Genomic DNA, 23811 nt, shown 5'->3' with positions numbered 1-23811 from the left:
GGAAGTTGAGGGACCCAGTATTTTTTAGCAGCGCCCCTGGTATGACTGTATATCTGAGTGAGAACTTAAAAAATGCATTCATGTGTACCAAATGCTAAATTTCAAGTCTTTATTGTGATGTGTTGGTATATCAACAAGAATAAACCCATGCTGTATTTTAATACAATTATTTATGTTATATATAAGACACCACAAGAATGAAGACAAAAATAAGATATAATTATATACAAAGTCATAAAAAGGCAGTGAAAGGTAACAGATTATGTGCATCACAACAGCATCAACAGCGTGATCCCTGTATAAAATCAAGAATGGGAATAAATCCTGGTCAGAACACTGAAGAGATGGTAAATACCAGGAAATAATGGAGGACTTTAAAAACTGTTGTACAGTGTGGTCAACACAAAATGGCTAGTTACGATCAACCCATGAATTTGATAATTTATATAATGCAGAAAATATTTATGATCCGATTCAAGAGCAACTCAAATGTACAATTTCTAAAACATTTTCTTTCAGCTTTATGTCAACTACAACATCCAATTACCTGTGCATTGACATGTAGGCATGTAGAATGTCTTGGGTCATAAACTAGAAAATGATTTTTGTGACAAATCACTTGATTGAACTTGCATAGAATAACATTTCTGTAACATTTACTATCATGACAGTTTACCGTGTCAGGAATCATTGTGCCTGGCAGGTTGGCCAACACAAACATGTATCTTCCTCCCATGTAGAAACTCAGCAGATGAATTTATTTTCTGAACATATTTTCTGCATAACACCTCGATCGTGGGGGAATTAATTCTGTTTTGAGATACCTGTCTCAAACCTTTCTCAAACATTACAGACATCAATGCATTTCTTAAATATCATTTTGAAATATTTTACTTCACCATTTTTGTCTCTCAATCAAAAGATTCAACCTTTATTTTGCCTCCTGGAAAAAATGTTAATATGTAACGACTCTACAGGTTGTTTTGATAAATACTTAGTGACAATAAGAAGAGTGAACTAATGACAAGTACTGAGCAGGTTTCATTTCCTTGGGATTTCCCTCTTTTCTTTGTCTGGGCATCATTTTGCATATTTTCCCATCGCTCTACCCATCTCTGTACTCTACAGTCATTAGTTGAAGCATGGGAAACAGCTGCAAAACATCTTTTTAAATGGGTTGTTGCGGTCATGACGCTTGGCCCTGCCGAGTTTGACGAGGGAGTCCTGTATGTATTCATCAGTTTTCTGAACATTAGTTTGGATGGAGGTCAGCATGGGGCCCTGCTCCTCCACCAGCAGGGCAATGTCCAGGAAAATCTCATGGATACCCTTGATGCGGGTCTCCAGGTCCACCAACTCCTGGTGACGTTTCTCAATCTGGGACAGAGCCGATCGAGCCGTTTTACCTTCAGTCACAATGTTGTCGTTAAAGATGTACCACTGGCCTGTCTCAATCATCTCCTCCACCTGCTCACCTGTCACCTCACGCCCCACTATCTCCATCTGCCTCTGGATCTGGGCTTTGCAGTTCTCCCGATGGCTCATCTCAGTTTCATTATAGTCAAACATGGCGTCACGGAAACCAGTGCTGAGGCAAGCGTACTGTGTTCTGGCGATTCGTGTGATGGCAGAGTTTGAGCCATGGGCTTCCTCTAGCTTGTGGGCCGTGCCGTCCATGTCGTGCAGGCGTTGTAGAACATTCTCAGCACGAGCCTTTATGTCTGCACCGATGGCATTAGAGTCCCTTTTAATGGTGCTCATGGTGGTGGTGCCGTGGAGCATGCGAGAGTTCTGCTCACGGAGCCTTTTAACCTCCAGGCGGATGAGCTGGATCTCTCTGTGGATGTCTTGCGACTGGGAAAAAACCTCCGCCAGAACAGGGCTGTTGTCAAACACCACTGCCTCATGGGGCAGCTCCTCCTCCAGGTCCACATTGCTGAAGGAGTCAGAGACAGTGGACTCCGCATACTCCATCGGCTCCACATGGCCGTTGGACATCTCCTGTAGGTGGCTCAGTCTGTCCCTCATGGTTCAGCTGGAGAGCAAGTGAAGGTTACAAATGTTAAGATGATTTTCTCTGTTTGGCTAACACACATTGGTAAAGATGACTCATTAAAGTGGGCAGACCTGAAAGGCCAAATATCAACAACAAACCTTGGAATTTAAATTAAATTAATTACAGCACATTCAGGAATTAAGTCACTTTTTTTGTCATACAAAGACAAAACCAAATCACAAGATATAGATACATTCATGACCCAAACACACAACAACCCTCTAATTTTCAAGTTTAAACCCATCTGATGTTTAATTTAAGCTGTCATTCCAGTTTAAAAGTCTCTTCCTTCTTCCTTCATATGCAACACCACCCAGTACCAGTCACTGACCTAACAGGTTCTCCAAAGAATAGTCAAAGGTGTTGCTTCTCACCAAACTAGTTCTTTTAACTTGTGATCTGCCTGACGCCTTTACCCAGACATTCATTTTAACTTTTCATCTAACTAGAGCATCAGATACCGTTTTATCTCTGAGAAATAGTTTAAAAAACAGTTACTGTGTGGATTAGGGAAGCTGGTGATGTCATTAAAAGGTATTTCAAAGGCCAAAGGTTCACAAACTCCAGCAGCTCTGATAGTGCTGTTGTGCTCCTACTTTCATTGGGGAATTTACTAATAATGCAATAAACAGACTCAAGTGCTCCTGGTTGTAACAGTGGGAATCACTGTAGACTTTTACAATACTAATATACTAATACTCTAATCACACAAAAACATTTATTCTTTTGGAGTAAGAATTATTTAGATGATCTGCCACTGCTTGGTCTCTTGGTTAGAATATTTTCAAGGTAAGTGGTAACAGGTCATTTTCATGCATATTGTGGATACCTTAAGACTTTATAAGGTCTCTATACATTTATTTTGAAGATATTTAAGGAGAACTCACAAAAGTAACTAACTAAAACTACTTAATTCCCCTGAGGGAGTCATCCCAAGGGATCAATAAAGTCTAATCTAAGTCTAAGTATGCTTTTCCCGAAAATATAGTCAATCTCTATAATTATTTATTTATTTAAAGCCATAGACTTTTGCCTCTTCTACAGAGGAACTATCACCACATCAAGAGTTCGCCCATATTTAAGACAGACTGCAACATCACCGGGTGTAAAGACTAATTATTTCCTGTAATATCAGCAGTTAGCTGTTAGTATGTTCTTTTTTATTTAATTCATTCACGACTGCAGGATTAAAGGAAAGATTCTTTACCTGTTTTGCTCTGATATCCACAATATATCAAACGTTGTCCTTTAATGTGAGGTGGCCTCTGTGCCACAGAACCATCCTACAGATCTGAAGTCGACTGCTCCGGGCTGAGAGCAGAAAACAAAGGCCTCCACATGCGTAATGCATCTATCTTTGGAGCTGAAACTGTGTCAGTTTGTTTGGGGTGATGGATTGCGCCACGCCATGCGACTGTAATGATGTGACTTCAGGAATGAGGCCCGGTCGGTTTGGCCTTTGCAGTGACGCTGCATCTCAGGAGCGTCAACTGGATAGGACGAGGTGTGAGCAGCTTGGGGTGTGTAAAGCGAGTGAGTGCCAATTCAAACTTGTAAGCCATCTCGTGCTATTTTATCAGGGTTGAACGGAGCTGCTAAATTGTTAGTAAATGTACAGAGTAGCTCAGGACAGGTGTTTCTGGCGAGGATTTATCACCGTGACAACAGTTGTCAATCAGCTGTTGTTTTGTCCTACAGCCGCCGTGGAAAAGTTTATTTGTAAGTGTTAATGGCAGTTTGATACCTGACGGTGCTCGAGCCGACAGACACAAGACACTGCTGTGACGGACTGACGTCAAGGTGTTCCCAGGCACGCCCAAATTACTTCTACAAGTGTTCAACGTGTGTGTCTGGTACAGACAGACAAGTGTTGTTGTACCTAGCCTTTTGCACTGCACACACACACATTGCACTGGTAACACACATTTAGAATTGTTCCAGGTACACTAAATTCAAAATTGCCTAAATACAATGTATCAATTGTTTTTTTAAGTAAATTTAAACATGGGCTCTGTGACAATTGATTCTGGCTGCACACACTTAGTGGGCAGTCTATTAAGAATACCCAGCTAAAACTAATGCAGTCTAATGTCACAGTCCTGCAATAAATCCTACTTTCATGAAGGTTATAATGTTCAGAGAGGTGTCGATTCAACTGGATGGATAGGATATAGTCTGTGGATGCTGTTGAACTACTTTGCATTGAGGTGTTTCTATTGTTTAACCTACTCTCAATGCTAACGATGGGGTGGACAAAATAAGAAACACCTCTCTGGGTAATGCAGTACAATTTGACAGCACCACAATCTGCAGCCTCCAAAATGACTATAAAATTGAATTGCCACATCTCTAAAACAGTTTCAGCATAAAATTAAACCAAAGTTTATGTTAAATTAAACATAAATTTCATATTCTTCAAATTCTTTAATTCTATAGGATCCTTTTGTATGTAATCTTTCACATATGTACAAACTTATATTTTCATGATTGATACATCCTTTAATGCCAAGGATAAATTCAGGTCAAGTCAATTTTATTTCTATATTGCAGCATCACAATTTTGCCTCAGGGGCTTTACAGCACCCACTGTCCTTAGATCCTCAAATGAAATAAGGACACTCTCTTTAAATTAAAAAACTCTTGCTCAAAAGATGGTGGCGTGCATGGACGCAGCAGTTCGAGGCTCCCTACTTCTGTGCACTATTTTGTGTTTTTGTGTGCATTTTGTATTCTTATTGTATATACCTTTCTTCTATAGTGCACTGTTTGTCTTTGTGGAGCACCCACAATTTCGTTGTACTTAACTGTACAGTGACAATAAAATTTTGAACACTCATGTGTTGTTATGATGTTAAAAAATTAAAATTAATTCTGTCTCTCTGGATTGAACATCACTCAGGTTTACCTGGCAAAAGAGTGCAGTGAAGATGAAGTAAGTGAAACTGAGTCACACATTTGGTTGATATCAATTAGAGCCTAAAAGGTAGACCTAAATGAACACAGGTAACTTTTGTGAACCCTCGTGGCCTGAACTGACCTCCTCCCCTCTTGTAAATATATCACGTGATCGCGAGGAACCTTCATGCTGTGACAAGACTGCTGCTTTCAAGTGTAGCTCTGATTTACAAGCTCACCCTCTCCAGTGATTGTGGTCAAACCAACTAGTCTTCCTTAATGACAAAATATAAACCCCGTGCTAAAATTTTGGCTACATTTTACGATGGCCTTTATCGGGGCAAGTAACATTAGGACACGTGAGAGAGATGCACTTTAGTCATGTAATTGATCCTAAAAATCAATACATTATCGAAATATTGCTGAACAGCAGGGTACACCTTGAGAACGTGACATCCACGTTTTCCAGTGCTCCAAACGTCACTTTGATTGTGTTATCTTTAAGAGGCCTCTTCTGTGTGACGATTTATCACATTTTGTGATTGTTCACGTGTGCCAACTCTAGATATAATCAAATTTCCGACTGTCCCTGAAGACAACGTACTTCTATTAGAACCTTGTCGCCGCTACAACTTTCTTTCCGAGGTTGAACTCGTCACTGACGACTGCCAAGAGACACGGTCCGGAGAAAAAACAAAAGGCGACATTAAAAACCAAAAGAAACAGCCATGAAGTTGTCTATAATTCGCAGTGCTTGTGGCAGTCTCCGGATACATCCAGGAAGCAGGGTCAGCAGCTTGTCGCTGGAGATGCTTAACGGTTCGTCCTGCCAACAGCCGGTTGATGCTCCGCCGGGCAGCGAGCAGCTCAACCAGCGGCGGTACCAACCCGAAACTAGCCGTCCAATTTGGGAAAAGGTCCCGGAAGGAAGACGGCTTTGAGTGCGACAGTTCTTTGAGGTAAGACAATAATATGAATTCTAAAACATATGTGCTCATGCCCTACTCAGTAATACAATTGTGTTGTTATTTTGATAAATACCATTTCTTTACTGAAAATATAACACTGTCGACTAGCATTTTGCACAAATGATAAACGGTCGTCGGTATTTCCTGTTTCACCAGCGTTTTGGCTCTTGGCGAGCAGCCAGTTCTGCACGTGTCCCCGATACCATCAAAGGGTCTTTGGCCAGCTGATGTAACTTTTCTCCTTTGTTGCTAAAACACACGATGCGAAAATGTGCCTGAACTCACAGTGAACTGAGCTGGAAACTCATACGGGTGAACGGATGATGTCGATGAGGATTACTGTAACGTTATGCGACATGTTAACACCACTAACATGAAATTATGTGTGTGTTTGCATAGGCCGATACTTTTTAATGTAATTTGTGTCCTATGTAATATATGTTGTGCATTGTGGTGCTTTTGATGTTAAAATTATTTATTTTACTTCTGTAAACCATCACACGGAGTAGAGGCAATTGAATGTTTTCTAGTGGTTAGCTGTGGACTTGATCCAGCTAATGTTTACATTTTAGGTAATATATAGGTCAGTGTGTCAGTTCTACTTATTAATGTGATTCAACGATTTCGTTCCCTTCCATTACCATTACGTGGAATAAAGGCAAATAAATGACTGATCTCAGTTAGCCAGAGGTGGACTATTGAGTTAATGTAAATAGTATGTACAATGTAAAGGTTGGTGTGGTAACTTTACTTTTTAACATACTAGCCCCTCCCCCTTCGTGTTGTCACGTGCGCAGTGGGGGTGGCCCTTGGGTACAACCCCACAATTTTTATTTGATGATATTCCATTATAGAATAACAAAACAGTGTGGAATGACTTAATGTCACTGTTATGTTATTTAAATATGAAACAGGGAAGTTTGAGGCGTAAGTTATAGATAGAGCATTATATGTTTTGTCTTTCCCCACTGGTTAACTCACAATAACTACATTAGCAGCTGTAAATGTTGTATACTTTTCTGTTGGCTCCTTGGACTAATGTATTTGCTTGACTTGAATTTATTTTAAAAGCCTGTGTGTAGCCCTGAGTAAATAGACACTGTTGAAGTTATTTTTTCTGTCACAGGGAGGTGATTCAGAGCACCAAGGAGGCAATGTTGGCTCTACAGAGAAGAAATCCATCAATTCAACCTTTGTTAGCCATCATACAGGTATTTTAAGTCAAAATAGAAGTGCTGTGTTTGTGGCAGGATGTGCTGAAATAATGTCAAATCTTATAGCAAACAGTAGCCTAAAGACTGTTTACCAAGGCAGAGCTGGTTTGTGCTAGTAGACACATTTGACCTGCTTTGCCGCAATTAGCCTTTAACTTGAGGGTTGTCTGTTTTTATTGAAGCCATTGAACATTCCTGTATTATCAGGTCTGTGTGTGCTTTTCTCATTGTGGTAATTTTATCTCAAAGGCAGGTGAAGATGACAGGTGTGTTGGAGATCAACAAGAAAATAGCAGAAAAGGTAATTCTGTCTGTTACTTTTCTATGTGTATTTTGTTTGGTAATTTTGTCTTGTTGGCAAATCTATGCAACAGTTTAAACAGTTAACCATTTCTCTATCCATATGTCCACAGATTGGGTTGAACATCACTCAGATTTGCCTGGCAAAGGAGTGTAGTGAAGATGAAGTAAGTGAAACTGACTCACACAAGTTAATATTCCTTTGTGCCTAAACCTTTATGTGGGCGAACCGCTCCTCCCCCTCCCCCTCATTGTTTAGCAAGTCAGTGCATGATTTACCATTCCCCCCTGGCTGTTTGTCAGTGCAACATGTGATCATGGGTGGTTGTGTGAAGCATCAAGGTAATCAGAGCCCTTCACAAGCTTTTATACCATTACATCATTACTCAACTGTAAGTCCGTATTTCTCAACTGTTACTTACTGTGACTAATCCTTCATTTCCTAACTGATGTACTCCTTCAGTCATTCTTTTTTTTTTCTCAGTGGTATTTTCCATTATTATGTAACTGGGAATGGGAATCACCCTCTCAGCTGTGAGTCTCTTTGCCCAGTGGGAAACTGACTCTTGATACTTGCAGAGAATGGGAACTCCTGGGAATAGCTCAGGCATTTTTGGCTGACAGTGGATGATTTACATTACAATTCCCGGCCTGAGGAGGACTGCTGCTCTACTGATCTACTGCTCTACTTTCACACATCTTTTTAAGAACCTTTCTCTCCCCTTTTTCACCTCAGCGATTTCCATCTTTTTTTCTTTGCTCAGTAAGCAGCACTGATCTGTTAAATCTGAAGGTGCAAATACTCTTCCACTCCCCCTCTCTTTAATTGTTCTTAATGAGTTTAGTGTGACACATGGTCACATGTGATGTTTAGGATTTTCTGATGACTCATCACATACAAATGTGTTCAATGTGTCACATTTCCACAATAGCTGTGATTGTGGTTTGTAAATACGTTTTCCTGTGTGTGCATGTAGATTGTAGAGGAGGTGTTGAAGCTGAATGAGGACCCCAGGGTGCACGGTGTCTACCTCCACCTTCCCCCGGCTTCACTCACCAGTCGAGTGCTCAACACTCTCAAACCTGAGAAGGACATAGATGGGTAAAAATCATATATGCTCACTATTATAGTGGTTCAATTTTCTGTTGTCACATAGAAAGACATAATAGTGAAGAGTATATTGTCTACAAATAGCAAATGCTGTTTAAATTCTTAAAATGTATAAAATTGTGTGAGGTTGCTTCCCCTAAAATTGCTACTATTGCCTCAGTAGATTTTTGTGCAGCAGCTGGACAGGTAGAGTGCATCAACAGTGTGTGTTTCTCTGTCCAAACAGAGATAAATGTATTTGCTCTCGTGCTTTAAATTTCTGACCCAATCAGAAAGGGCTGCACAGAATTAGAACAAAGTACATGTAGAGTGAATGAGCAAATGAGCAAGGCACCCTTCACAATCATCATGAAATGGTTCAACTAAGGACAAATTACGTAAAGCACATTAACAGAAATTTGTTTAAGTTGTTCTGAAACAATTGGGTATACAGTAGGGTGCTTTTACTTCAACAAGCTACTTTACCTAAAAATGTTTTCAAACAGTAAGCATAGATCTCTGTCCATCATAATATAATACATACTATAAAAATGCATTACTGCTAAATGCTTTATTCACTAACTGTCTTCCAGGGAGAAGAATAATTAATTTATATTGTATATTTATGCCCATTCTTGTCCTGCAATAGGATATCAGATTTGAATATGGGCCGTTTGGTACGAGGAGACTTGAGCAAAGGCTTTGTGTCACCCTTAGCCAGCGCTGTCCTGGATCTGCTGGAGAAACATGGTGAGTCTCTGGTAAATTAATTGGGTGCCATGTTCAATAATTTGTGGATTCTGTAGGCTGTACTGTAACTAAGGAAAATTATCTAACTCATAACAAGTAAAGGACAAACTATACAAACACTAAACAGTTCACAACACAAAAAATACAGCTGTACCTGAGGAAGTTAATGAGTTAATTTGCTTAAGGTGAGCTACAATAATACTAAGCACTGACAATTAGTATTACTGTGGCCAAGCACTTTATTAGGAAAACCTGTGCACCTGCTCATTCATGCAATTGTCCAATCAGCCAATCATGTGGCATCAGTGCAGTGTTCACATCAGTCATCAGAATGGTGGAAATAAGAGCTCAGTGACTTTGACCATGGCATAATTGTTGGTGCCAGATGAGTTGGTTTGAGTATTTCTGAAACTGTAAATGCTGGGATTCCACACAGAGCAATCTAGAGTTTACTCTGAATGGTGTTAAAAATTCGAAACACCCAGTGTGCATCACACAGAAGTGCCTTGTTGATAAGAGAGGTCGAAGGTTGATTGGTCAAACTGGTTGGAGCTGTCAGAAAGCCTATGGTATCTCAGATAACACATTGAGGTGATTTGCACAGGCTCAAACGTTGCCTGGTCTGATGAATCTGGATTCTTCTTAGGCATGCAGAAGGATTGAATTTGGTGTCAACAGCATGATTCAATGGATCCAGTATTAGTATGGTGTTCCTAATAAAATGTGAGTGTATGTTAATGAATGTAAAGCAAACTGCAACTTTTGGAAAACCTTGGCACTTCAATTTTTTAAAAAAGGGGAAAAGAAAAGCTAATATTTTCAAATTTCCATTGTGGAAGCACTCTATACTTGATTACACCTACTTAAAACAAATTTGTAATAAAGACTTGCGACACAGCAAATGTATAAAAAGTCTGTTGGAGTTGTAGAGAAGTGAAAATGTCATGATGTCAGTGACAATGTCTTCTTTTTAAAGACATTGTAGGAATTACTGAGGGATCTGAAACTCCAGCGTACCAAAAAGATTTCAGCGCTGGGGCAAGCAAGAAAATGTCTGACTTACCAGGCTAACTACTTGAGACACATGCTGGATTTAAGAGTTCAAATGTCAAATGTAGTGGGGTCACAGTTATTCTGAGTGTCCCTGATACAACCAGTATCACTGGTTTGATACAGTTTTTCTACATACTTGATATCTTGAAAATGATACAGTTGCAGTGCTCTATAGGGTGGTAAATTTCCAAATATAGAATATATAGGCCATTAGCTTTGGGAATGTACCACATATCAACACACCTGGTCTGTAATTATAATCACAGTGTTGAATAAAGCTATTTAAGGCCTATTTGTCATCCATGTCCAGATCATCAACCTTTAAGTATGAACATGAACACACAAGTTTGGCAGTAAGGGAAATGTAGACCATGTGGACTTTAACATTTAGGTTGCTTGTGCAGAGAAACCGCTTAATGAATGAAGTAAGTTTATGTCCTAATGTTGAATTAAAACATTCCTGCAGATGTTCCTTTGGAAGGAAAAACAGTGTTGTTGGTCGGAGGTGAAGGACCTCTGGGGTTGGCCCTGCAGTGCCTAATAGAGAGACGTGGAATGGCAGCTCTTAAGAGTAACTGGAGCTCCGAAAGCCTACAAAGACAGGTGTGTGTGTGTGTGCGTGTGCGTGTGTGTGACCATTTGCTCCTCATGCACTTTTTCCTTCCCTCTTTTATGCTTGCTTCTTTCTCATCATTTCTCTATCCAAAATAGTATTTAAGCACCATTCTCATCTCACATCCTGCAGGCCTGAAAAGATGGCTGTAAACAGTGTGTGGCTTGGTTTTTGAAAGAGTGTTTTGAGTGAAGAGCTTTACTGTTAATGCCATTGTTTTATTAAAAAAACACTAATCTTAGTATTATGCTCCATAGTAATCATCTGCTGACAGTATTCAGTAGCACCAGTAACAGTAGGTGTAGTTTTATTGGTTGACCACATGGGGTCAATCTCTGCAATACCATAAATTGTGATGAGTAGTAAAAAAGCTAACTCAGGCAATTTTTTCTAGTTGAAAGCTATTAGAGTCACATTTTCAGAGGAGGTTTTTCAATTTGTTTCTTGTTCATTTGAATGAATGAACCCAAAAAACATATATACAGTATCTTTTACACGCTTGTATTGTCTAAAACTTAAGTTTTCTTCTGTTTTATTTTTTTGATTTATTGCTTGTCTCTTTCTACCACTGTATTGATCCAATTTTCTTAATTCATCATACCCAATTTCTCTCTGTTTCCTTATTTTCTAGGTGATGCAGGCTGACGCTGTGGTCCTGTTGGGTGCAGGGAATTTGGATATTCCACCCACCTGGTTTAGACCTAGAGCTGCTGTCATTCGCTGTGAGCCCACCCTGGGATCAGGTATTGCTGAATATGTTGTGATAGTCACTCTGCGTGGGTTTAAGGTATAATGAAAAAGAAATAATACTTAACCTCTAGCACCCCTGGGTGTTGCATAGGTTTTAAACCTCACCACTCCACAGAAGTTATTTTAACTGTGATATTATAGCAGGCTAAAAAGCTTGAGAATATAACTTAGTTTCCAAAGACATACTATGTTTTTTTACAGCATAAAGCTTTATAGTTAATTATGTAGACAGATTTCTCTCACTCTTTTGTTTAACACTTTGATATGTATAACGTGTGCATTAATCCTACAGTTTTTTTTTCTTTTAGATGAATATGCAATGTCTGGATTTGGGTACCTCACAGCAGCTTACAGAATACAGGTGCATCTTTTTGTTTTCATCTCCTCTTTCACCACATTTACTTAATATGTTCCGTCTTGTTCTTCACTGTTGTTCTCACGGTTTGTTTGTCAACCAGAATGTGGTGCATAGTTGCAGTCGATGGATCCAGGAGCAGCAGTACCGACCCTGGCACCTACGCAGCCTCAAACTGCAGCCCCTGACACCTGTACCAAGGTATAGACCACTATTTGTGAAGGACTAGGAATTTCACTACATCTACTTAAATGTAGTAGCTTTTGCCTTTATGTTCTGAGTTGCACCTACCCAACATCTGAATGTTATATGAATAAAAGTTGAAGGTGGTGTATAACTGTGTAGGAGACATTGTCCATATATTTTAAAATAAAATGAAGGGAAAGATTTGTCATGTTATCTGTGTTTTGTCAGTGATATCGAGATTTCCAGAGCTCAGACACCCAAGCCAGTGAACCAGCTGGCTGAGGAGATTGGTTTGCTGCCAGAGGAGCTTGAAGCCTATGGCAGGAGCAAAGCTAAGGTCCGACTGTCCCTGTTAGACCGCCTTCACGCACAGCCTGATGGGAAATATGTACTGGTTGCTGGGTGAGAGTGACTTACTGATTTACTGAATTATTTTTTTAAATTCTAGTATTCCTTTAGTGCCCTCTAGTGCTTAAATGGGTGATGTCATAGAAGTAAGCTTTATGGTTCTTAGCAAGGGGACAATGGCAAGCAATCACTTTGTCCATGCTTCTTTTATGATTTTATCTTACAGTGATACAGTTTGTAACCTATTTTCTAATTCAAAACCGATCCATATTATCTGTTTGTCTAGTATAACCCCCACCCCACTGGGCGAAGGCAAAAGTACAGTGACCATTGGCCTGGTTCAGGCCCTGTCTGCCCATCTGAAGCTCAATTCCTTTGCCTGTCTCCGGCAGCCCTCCCAGGGACCCACCTTCGGGGTTAAAGGTCAGCATTGAATACCTCAATATCCTGTCTGAAAATTTTGCTCTCTTTGCTCTCTGCCCCTCCTTTGATTACAGTATAATCTTATTTTGAGGATAGTCATTCCAAAACTAACTGTTTCCTCAAAAAAATATTTTGTTAGAACACTACTACAATGAATGAACAACTTAAGTTTTAATCTTGAAGGAGTTGTTTTTTTCATTTTTTTAAAAGATGTCCAGCAGTTTAATATGGTGAATGTTATTTTGGAATGAAACTCTGAATTTTGTTTTGCTTCCTATTGAATACAAGGCCAGAGACCGGCACCCCAAAGAAGCAGTTAGGAATGTATCAATAACTGTGTGATAAGCTGCCTTTGTCAGTGTGAGGTTAGCATTTCATACTCTGGTACATTTTGTGCTGGGATGGAATAGTTCACTCAGAGTCCACCACTCAGCATTCCTCCTTTGTGTGTCCCTGTCCTGTTGTCTGCCTCTGACTGTGCTACCACTTCTTTGTGCCTAGGGGGAGCTGCAGGAGGGGGATATGCCCAGGTCATTCCTATGGAGGAGGTAAGACACACAGACAGACTCATAGTGCTCCCCACCAGGACTAGCACTTGCTTCAAAGACTCAAGAAGTGCAGAGACTCCCCCCAGTTTGCACAAAAACACACACGCATACGCACACTCACAACCCCTGGAGCTGTGGCATAACATTGCCTGTGACTAAAGGCACTGTCTGTAACGATAGAGAGTGAGGGATGAGAAGGGAGAGGGAAAAAGTTTCAAAGCTCCAGACACGTAGTCTACAACAAGGCAGCCTCCTTTTCTCATACCAAAACACCAGCTTTTTTCAGCATTTTCCTTTGACCTCTTCATCTTCACATTACACTTGTGTAAAGTTCATGTTTTGTTTCCTTTATAACGAAGGGCTCATGCCAAACACAGAATACGAGTCATAATATTTTGAAAGTCTGAGGGGACAAAGTCAAAACCATGAGAAGATTACTTTGTTTGAAACCACATTTATCTTGTGATACCAAATTTACAGCCTTTTAACCCCCATTGTTAGAGGTTATATTTCCATGTCAGGCCATCCACACCCATAATGTGAACCACTACATTACTGTAACTCTGTGTCTTATGTCTAATCCCTTCTCCTCTCTTTTTCTTTGTTTTTTTATGTTCTTTTTTCCTCTCATAATGCCCTTCAGTTTCAACCTCCACCTGACTGGTGACATTCATGCCATCACAGCTGCCAATAACCTGGTGGCAGCAGCCATCGATGCCAGGATGCTCCACGAGGCGACGCAGTCAGACAAGGTGACCATGTGATAATGATGCCACTCAGTAATAATTAATTCTTACACCACGCTGTGAAAAATGTGAAACAGTTGTTTTGACCTGGACACTAATATGATGACAATCCTAAGGCACAAAATTCTTTCAGTGACTTGTTATTGAGATAAATTATTCTCAGTGATAATAGAAAGGAAATAATGCATTATGCTAGTTATTCAGTAGTAACTTTCTAGATTAAGCGTTTCAGTAATTGTAACTTGTATGTGAACTTGTACTTCATATGCATGTTCTTCACAACATAATTGTTTTGTCCTACACTTCCAAGGCTCTGTACAATCGACTGGTCCCTTCAGTGAATGGAGTCAGAAGATTTTCACCCATTCAGATCTCGAAGGCTGCAGGTAAGTCTAAACACTGCTGTGCCAAAATCACTGGTGTCAAACAGTTACTGACCCTCAGGCATTGTTGTGTTCAGTTCTTATTTTAAAAAAAAGAGATGCTTTTGTCCACTAGGGGCCCTCAGTGAACCTGTCTAAAGTTTTCCACATTTCTCTTCCTTCATGTCCTCATCTCCACATATTTGTTTATGCCTCATGAAATTCCTGACTGTTTACATGACTGAATAATGTTATTTTATTTATTGTTGATGACAAATACCTGATATCAAGTCTTGATATATAATATACATATAGCAGATGTTATGGAGGTAGAGGGGAGACGTTTGAACATAAGTCACCTCAGTGTTTGGCTGTCCTGTTGGATTAAGGTCTCTGGAATGAGAAGTTAAAAGGACTATAAAATATTTATTGGTCTTAATGGATAGGGTGATAGATACGGAGTTGCATTCTTAAACCAAGCTCTCCCTGTGCGTTGATTGCTTCATAGTCATTTAGTCTGGATTTGTTTTTACATGCTTGGATGACAGTGTGTGCATCCAGCAAATGTGGACAGAGCAAGAATCGTACTACTTTCATTTAAAAGAAAAAAGAAATAGTCAAATTATCATAACAAGTCAAATAAATTGCTACATCTAGCATTATTTCCACAGCTTGGACCTAAAACCACCTAAGCATCTCCATCACTTCAAAAAACACTTATCTAATCGTAGTTTTTCTCTTCAATTCCAGCGTCTTGGCATCAACAAAACAGACCCAGCAGCTCTCACACCACAGGAAGTCAGCACCTTCGTCCGTCTTGACCTTGACCCATCCAAGATCACCTGGCAGAGAGGTATCTCTAGAAGCATATGAATGCACACAGCTGACTTAACATTGAAGGGAAATGCAGCTGAATTTTGCTGTCCCACATTTTACAGTGTGAGTTAGCTCTCCCACTTTAATGTAAAGTTTTGTCTTCAACTTTAGGCATGTTCAGTGTGTAATAGTATTTACTGAAGAGGTTATTTATATATGGTATTTTCAATCGGCTGCACATACGCAAACTGACCAAATGCAATCAACATGTCTACATGGCAAACGTGTCTTCACTGGGACAGTGATATGAGACTGACACATTCCCACTGAGAATGAAATAGTAACACTTGGTGCAGAGCCGCTAGTATAATGTTCTGCAAGCACAGAGTCATATTCTTGATTAAAACCAATATCATGACTATCACACAAATCTAATTTGCATCAAAGATGTTTTGACAAACATCCCATGGTTCATAAAGTCATTCTCTTATTAAGCCATGTCTGAGGGATGTCACATGCAGTCCTGAAATAGAGGTATTTTCGTTTTCATGTAGTAAATTGTAAAATTAAAATTTATTGTAGGCTATTTGAAGTCTCATCAGTGGAAAGTTGCAATGACATCTCTTTCTGGCCTTTGTGTTCATATTGAATTAACACATTCTATGTAGAAGTGTTGCAGTTATTGGTCATGGGATGATAAATGTGGTTATGGTATGAGTGGGAATAGCTACCTCAGTGGTAGCTGGATTGGTTTAAAGTTGTAAGTGAAAACAACCAGCCGGGTGCTGCTATGACTGATGTGGTATTTACTCCAGTGGCTCCAGAGGGCATTCTTAAGAGACTAACCCTGGAAATTAAAAACAGATTTACCACCTAATGTTATGTGGGTGTGACTGCGTGTCAGTGTGTTCATGAAACAAACCATGTTTTTCACATTCCCTTTCATTACATCAAACTAGCATAAGGATAATGTTTGACTATTGTGGTTTCCTGGCTGGTTGTAACAACAGCGTAGCCACAGAATAACTGATTTTAACAGAGAATAGGCGAAGTGCTGAGTGAAGAAACTTTTAGGTAACGAGTCCCTCATAGCATAAGCACTTCCAGCGTGCCAGCACCTACTCACAATAAGAGACAAGAATCTCTCCTTTTGTCAGTCATTAGACTTATATATGTGTAAGCCTGTGGATGAGAATTACTATCTATTTAATAATGTGTGGAAATTGATTTTTACAGTCTGTTAAACTGTAAAGGCATAAAGTATTGAAACTGCCACAGTGTCCATGAAAGACAAAACGTTAATTTCCAGCTAAAGATTTTTTTAAACTATCTTTTTGTGTTTGTTTTTCAGTTGTCGATACAAACGACCGTTTCTTGAGGAAGATCACAGTTGGACAGGCAAGCACGGAGAAAGGACAGTATCAGAGAGGTATGCAGCATCATCCCTTTGTGATCTTGATTCCTCTAAATTTATTATGTTCTTTTAAAATATTTTTCAACCACAGACCTGGTTTTGTGTACTTGTAATAACCTGTGTGTTAATTGGGTGTCATTAATGGCTACCTTTTCAAGTAGTTGTACAGTAGAACGATAAGTGCCCAAAAACATTCTCATGCACACACGGACCACTTGGTTTCCCTCTCCTCTGTCCATGATAAAGCCCAGATGTATTTCACCCATATGTCTGTAGTAATGACAGCTAAATGAAATCCTGTAAATAAACACTTCACCTCAATGGGAAGCAAGCAGGCCTAAGTGAAAGCAAATGTTTAAAGAAGGAGAAAAATGACCCACCCACCTATTCACACACACACACACACACACACACACGCGCGCCACACACGTACACACACACCTGGAACAACGTCTATGCTAGTTCAGCATATGCTTACATTTACTGCCATCAGTTCATCCACTCTGTTTCCCTTTCATTCCTCTGTCCTCCACCTTCCTCCAGTGCTGGATATACTATAGCCCCTCAGGGTATTAGCACTGGGAGTGGGAGTAGAGTTGTTGTGTTTCTTTTGGTGGATTGATGTGGTTTAAGTTATGTTTCTTTTTTAACATGGAATGGAGACTTCTTTGGTTTTCCATACTCTTCCCCATGGGTATCTCTCATTCACTCATTTTCTCTCCTTTCTCTCAGGCTCTTTCTTTTTATATTATTTTCACATAAAGCATTACAGAAAGTCACTAAACATGTTCATCGCTGAATTTTAACCCCAAGTCGTCAGTTCAAAACTAGACCACATTTGTAAGACTTGTATTTTCTTGTCCATGTGATAAACCTATGACTATGGTGTCTAGATTGTCTGCCAGTCACTGTGGAAAAGTGCTATTTTTTAGTACCGCAGTGTCATCGCTACAGCACTGTGACGAAGGGATGTGACATTTCATTCACTCACAAAACTTTTTTTCTTTACAAAGCAATCGCCACTAAAACTGAGTCAAATGTATTTTATTGTGAAAGAGTAAACATGTTGCTCTGCGTTATAGGTGGAAACTTTCATATGGTTTCACACAACAGCCACGAAACTACAGAATCTTTGCTTATCTATCTCATGGTTGATATAATCTGAATTTTAAATCCACCAGCGGCAGTGGCCACTGCACAAAAACATCAGAATTTGTTTTCCTTGTGGTTTACATTGTGTATGATTTTCCCTTTCTCACACTCAAGACTGGGTTCGACATTGCAGTGGCCAGCGAGATCATGGCCATCCTGGCTCTGGCAGATCAGCCTGGAGGACATGAAAAACAGACTGGCGCGCATAGTAGTGGGGACCAGCCGCTCCGGACAGCCTGTCACCACAGAGGACCTGGTGTGTTACTGTGTGGTCTTTTCTTTCAGGGACTGTGGGAATTTTAACTCTCACGTTCGCTTATCATCACTACATCTGAGAATTTCTACAGGGAAAACTCTTGAGAGTGTTCCTGTTTTTCTCCTTTAATACTTCAGATAAACTAAGATGCAGAGAAAGACTGGGTGTGTGATATTTTGACCCATCCTCCATTTTTGATAGTGAAACCTCTGCAGTAGTTTATGCTACACTACAGTACCACCTCCCCCTTTCAAAACAATGTCTCATCCAGGTGTAACCTGTGATTAAGATGTTAGGCAGACTTTTCTCACCTCTCACCAGATCCGTCTGTGGGGTCAGCTGGCTGCAGTTTCCCACAGAAAACTGCAGCCTGTGTTGTTTCAGGGCTGTACAGGAGGATCCCCTATACAGTTACATTAGGCTGGTTAGTCAGGATGCAAAAACATCACCACACCTCAAGAACCAGACCCAGTGGGAATATGATGTATGACTGTGTGTGCACTATATATGTGTGTTACTGTGTCCCAATTGCTGGCAAGGCATATTTTGGAAAGCAATTTTGGCTTGCAGTATTGCAGCATAAGGGATTGAGACCTAGAAATCGGACTGTAACCATTTGAGGATTCTTTACATCACTATCAGTTTTAATGAGATTAATTTTTGTCTGAATCCTTATAACCTGTTCTATCTAACCACCATCCTCATGTTGCTCTCTTTCTCCTTGTTAGGGTGTGAGTGGAGCACTGGCGGTGCTAATGAAAGATGCCATCAAGCCCACGCTGATGCAGACCCTTGAGGTGAGACACGCACATAACCCCACTTAAATAGTCATTATCCTGCTCAACGTAGCGTCCTCTGATGGATATCTTGTAGAATAAATAGGCTGGCAGTCCACAGGGAAATGGAAAGCAAGCACTAAACCTATCTCTACCGCTGCTGTAAGAGAAAAGAAAGAAGGCGAAAGCATGCTCCACTGAGAGCTTTTAAGAAAGGATGATAGATCGACCTTTTCCTCCCATGGCTCTTTATCTTAATAGCAGTTTAGCTGTGTGGAGAGGGCAGGTGGAGCTTTCAGACAGGGGGCCACCCGATCCAGAGTCATACAACTGTCCTGAGGAAACAGTTTAATTTGGGTGTGACGACTTATACCATAACTCTGCCTCTCACAACATCTGGTTTTCATTTAGCTTTTGAGACATTAGTGTAAGATGAACACGTTCACATAAACAATTCTTGTGTGTGCACAAACACACATATGCACATAAATGACCTTAAGCTGTCCCTGTACCAAAGGGAAAACACCCAACCCTCAAGGTGATGGATAGAGAAATGGAGGGGAGTCGGATTTGAAAGTCATCTATCAACAGAAAACATGCCAAAGAGCACGTCTTAATGGAAGTTAAATTTACAGACTACCAACCCATTAACTAACTTCACTAAAGGATGAAAATGTGGGTCTCAAAATAATCCATCATCCTGGGGCTGGTCAGCAGGCATGAATATAACTGGTAGAAAAATAAATGGAAGAAGAAACTGTCACAAATCCAAATTAATTACTGAATTGTAACAGTATTTACAAACAAGTATATAGTAAAAATGTTACTATTTATTTTCTAGGTCAAATATTCAGCCGTATAGCAGTATATTATCCAGGAGTTTAATTGATTAGTTGATCAACAGAAAATTAATTGGCACATTATTTGATAATTGACTAATCATTCAAGTCGATTTCTATTTTCTATTTGTGCAAATGTTGTCATACTCCTTTTTGAACTCACCATTATGCTTCAAAAAGACTTAGCTCTTACTTGTAGGATTAGTGTAAATGTTAAAAAACATAAATAATTAAAAATAAAAATCTGTCCCCTTTTGAGATGCAGCTTATGACTCACTCACTTAGTGTAGTGTCTGACGGTGGTTCCCAACTAGAGTCAGTCATTAAGCTTACAGGACGCAAAATGTTAGCAGTCACGCTCCTGATAACAGCTTTGTCTTTCTTTTGTTGTTGTAGGGCTATTTTTCGTTTGTTTGTTCCTCATTGGTTTTGAACAGAGAGCTTGATTACATGGCTATTGGGTGGGTAAAATAAATACACAGACTGTCCCAGATTGGGTGTAGAGCGGGTGGAGTGTTGTATTCAGTGGAGATTTGGTTACTTTATGTTTTTTTGGAGGAAGCATTGCAGTCCTGTTGTGTGAAACTGTTTCCTGTGTGGGTTTCCTGTGATTTTGGTCAGGGAACTGGTATCGGGACCGACCGAGCCTCAGAACTCCCTGAGAATTTTCCGTCGAGCTTGACCAGTCATGCCCTTTGTGCCCTCTTCACTTGTGATTGTGTGTGTTGAATACAGACACACACATGAGAATAGAGCTGGCATATGGAAGCTGTTGTTAGTGTGTGTTTGAGTCTTCATTTCTGTGTCTGGAGCAGACATAGCACAAGAGGACAAGGGATCATTTTTGAACCCGCTCCCTGTGTACGTGTCTATTAAGCAGACCTCAGTCATTCTGTGCGTTTTTCTAACATCCTGTCTACGTGGAGTTTCACAGAACATGCATCTTTCCTGGTGAGAGGCAGTAGAGCATAGTCTAGACAGTCTGGCCTGTGACTTCAGGCTTTCAGGTGTGAGTCCTTAAGCTCTCTGAAAAACTTAGCTGGGAATATTTTATTAGTGTGGCACTCTTCTGCAGCTGGCATGATGGACAGTACAAGAGATCCACAAGAAGAGGAAGTAGTGAAATGATCTCCATCTTCCTGTTATTGTTCCTCTCCCTTCCTAGTCTTAACAGTCCTCTTGTAAACTCCAGCTGAAGGAGGTGATACATTGGACTTTTCATTTATTTCCACTGTCATCACCCTGTTGTGGCTTATTTGTTTCCAGAATCGCTGTCCCTCGTGTACGGATGTGGAAAGGGTGAATGGGGTCATATCAAAGTTCAGTAGTTGCAAACACACATGGAAATACACGTAATATGTGACGTGTGTTGTCTTTCCACTGGAATAGAGAAAAGGACATTACTGAATGAATAACAATAATAAAATGATGTTTTAGTCATTATATTGTGCTGTCTTTCCCTTGTTTTTCCTTTACTTGCCTCTCTATTCTATGTATTCCCACTTCATTTCGTTGGTGCTGCTGTAATCCATACTACTAGTTTACATGGACAAATAGACAGCATTGTGGCAGCATTTATCAGAGCCTTGTTAAATGGTTGATTTACTCCCCCGAGGGGAGGCTGTTTATGCAGGCAGAGGGAGAGGTATGCAAACAAAAGCTTAGAAAATTGTGTAAGGCCTTCCCATCCTTCCTTTTTCCTCCTCCTCAAGGAGTTTGCAGGCAGTGTAACAATGGGTCAGATGGCTTTCCCCCATTTTCGCCTTGACCAGTTTTCTCAGTAATTTCCCTTTTTAAAGTCTGTCATGAATGCAGCGCAGGGATTGTGATCTTGAAGAGTAGATCTTTCCTTGGTAACCGTTTTCTTTGAAACCTTGCCTTTTGTAAGCTGGATGCACCCAACAAAAATATCTCTGAATAATTCACAACCAAAGATAAACCACTACTGCCTGCAGATTATTTAAGATAGGCTTGCTGCTTATAAGATAACAGCAGCTGAGTCTGAGCAGCAGTTACAATATCACCTCAGTTGAAGAAAAAGTACCATTAGATGTGGTTGTAGAAAATTGATTTGAGAGCTTATATTTGTCATTTATTTATTTATTTTTAATATATAGAGTTTCATGTCATCCCTCAATTGCAGGAGGTGTATTATTGATCCATGATCGACTTATGAACAAAATGTATTTCAGATATCAAATGTAAGAATACTGAACAGCCTTCAATATTAGAACAGAGTGAACAGAGAAATCAATACTAAGGTTAATTTCAAGCCAGATATTGAGATTCAACTTAAATTTGCCACAATTTTACGACCCATTCTCCTAAAAATGGATATGTGTTGGTATCTGTGAATGCTGAGCATATTATGGCTTGGTTATTGAATGTTTTCCATTTTTTATTGTATTCACATTGTGTTTATGCTCATAATTGTAAAGTTAGTCACTTTGTAAATAGCAACTGAAAGTAGTTGTACTGTGTTTGTGCGAGTGTCTGCCAGATACGGAAACCTGCACTTGAAGTGCTCTTGTAGTTTGTGTGTGTGTGTGTGTGTGTGTGTGTGTGTGTGTGTCCAGCCTTTAGGGAATTATCCAAATCAGCAGGGGAAGGAAGTCCTGGCCCACAGTCAGGCTGGCAGGCCTGTCAAGAACCTCTTAACTTGTGCCTACTGTTTAGACAAACATGGTTCCAGCCAAAGTGCATCCACACGTCAATATTTATCCTGGGTGTTTGACTGAAAGATGTCGAATTTAGTATGAAAGACCTGCTTAGTTCTAATTTAAACTTGGTCGGGTAAGTTGCTCTGGGTTACACTATTTTCTCATCTCCTCCTGTATGTTTGTGTGCCCCTCTTATTGTCACAGGGCACCCCAGTGTTTGTCCATGCTGGGCCCTTTGCCAACATCGCCCATGGCAACTCCTCGGTGCTGGCAGACAAACTGGCTTTGAAGTTGGTTGGACGGGATGGTTTTGTGGGTAAGAGCACACCGTGCATACAGATCACACTCAAGAGCTAAGGCATCTGCATGACCACAAAACTTTGGGGATGACAGACAACAAGATGTTAAGTGTCTGTCTTGGAGTCCCAGATGTGGAGAGATTTAAGGCCTGATCTGCCTTACTAGGGCTAAACTTAAAGTCTAATTTACAATTTACTGCAGTCATGAACTTCAGCTTGCTCCCCTGCAGTTGTGACCTTTGGCCTAGATCCATCTTAGTTTTGGTTCTGGCTCTGTTCTACCTGCCTCTAGCTAGCTGCTGTGGTGTTCTGGTGTCCTGCTCCTGCATAACTTTCGAGGAAACTGGTGGAAGGATTGCAAAAAACAGCAGAGGAAGGAAGCAGATTGATAATCTTAAGAGCCCCTGGAATGCTTTAGAGTAAACCACACTAATCCCTTCAACGTCAAAGCATACTTGAGTATTTCCACTTTTATCTGTCCATCTGCTCTCTTTCTGCCTTCATTTACTTTGGCTACAGAAATATGTTTGGAATGCATGTGTGTGCATGTTTGCGGGACTCGTCAGGTGCATTTAATGTACATGCAAAAATCCTCAAGGCTTGTATTTATGTTTATGTGAGACATTTTTTCTGTGTGAGGGCAATAACAGGTAAAAGAAAGAAGGGTGATATTAGCACAAGCTGTCATCTGTGAGCTGGGTAAATGTGTAGGCAGCGTGGGCAGAGAGTTGGGTTTCACAACACTGGAGTGGAGACGCAGGGAGGCTCGTATGTGTTTTTAAACCTCCACCCCACTTGTTTTCCATCTGTCCGTCTCATTCCCTCCCTTCCCTGTCTGTGTGTTTGTTACCTGACTCTCAGGTATGCCAGGAACTCAACTTCTCTCCTTTTCCTCCCCCAGCAGCTGGGATGCATGTACCCCCCCTCCCTCTCACACTCTCT

The 23811-nt window shown here is 40.3% G+C and overlaps 2 protein-coding genes across 2 annotated transcripts in view; one reads left to right on the top strand and one right to left on the bottom strand.

The window, feature by feature from the left end:
- Positions 1 to 95: 95 nt before the first annotated feature.
- Positions 96 to 3424, bottom strand: stx11b.1 (syntaxin 11b, tandem duplicate 1). Its single transcript, XM_018672652.2, has 2 exons — positions 3264 to 3424; positions 96 to 2035 (listed from the first exon to the last, which is right to left on the bottom strand). Exon 2 carries the CDS (start codon positions 2026 to 2028, stop codon positions 1132 to 1134), a length of 897 nt encoding a protein of 298 aa, XP_018528168.1. The 5' UTR covers positions 2029 to 2035; positions 3264 to 3424; the 3' UTR covers positions 96 to 1131.
- A 1762-nt stretch (positions 3425 to 5186) lies between these two features.
- The window catches only part of mthfd1l (methylenetetrahydrofolate dehydrogenase (NADP+ dependent) 1 like), a 35874-nt gene continuing 17249 nt past the window's right edge, over positions 5187 to 23811 (top strand). The window contains 24 exon segments of the mRNA XM_051071860.1: positions 5187 to 5757; positions 5759 to 5910; positions 7046 to 7130; positions 7383 to 7400; positions 7402 to 7434; positions 7547 to 7600; positions 8411 to 8535; positions 9173 to 9273; positions 10793 to 10929; positions 11571 to 11682; positions 11998 to 12050; positions 12148 to 12245; positions 12459 to 12632; positions 12865 to 13001; positions 13503 to 13549; positions 14194 to 14301; positions 14606 to 14685; positions 15389 to 15510; positions 16825 to 16892; positions 16894 to 16902; positions 18154 to 18210; positions 18212 to 18295; positions 19024 to 19092; positions 22775 to 22886. Coding sequence (XP_050927817.1) covers positions 5680 to 5757; positions 5759 to 5910; positions 7046 to 7130; positions 7383 to 7400; positions 7402 to 7434; positions 7547 to 7600; positions 8411 to 8535; positions 9173 to 9273; positions 10793 to 10929; positions 11571 to 11682; positions 11998 to 12050; positions 12148 to 12245; positions 12459 to 12632; positions 12865 to 13001; positions 13503 to 13549; positions 14194 to 14301; positions 14606 to 14685; positions 15389 to 15510; positions 16825 to 16892; positions 16894 to 16902; positions 18154 to 18210; positions 18212 to 18295; positions 19024 to 19092; positions 22775 to 22886 — 2113 coding nt within the window. The 5' untranslated portion in view covers positions 5187 to 5679.

Source organism: Lates calcarifer, linkage group LG7_1 (assembly GCF_001640805.2).
Source record: "Lates calcarifer isolate ASB-BC8 linkage group LG7_1, TLL_Latcal_v3, whole genome shotgun sequence".
NCBI classification, from domain to species: Eukaryota; Metazoa; Chordata; class Actinopteri; family Centropomidae; genus Lates; species Lates calcarifer.
The sequence above is the reverse complement of the archived record's forward strand: the minus strand, read 5'-3'. Positions and strand labels throughout refer to the sequence as shown.

Coding starts and splice junctions, on each gene's coding strand:
- stx11b.1 (XM_018672652.2), bottom strand. CDS start 2,028: ATGAGGGACAGACTGAGCCACCTACAGGAGATGTCCAACGGCCATGTG.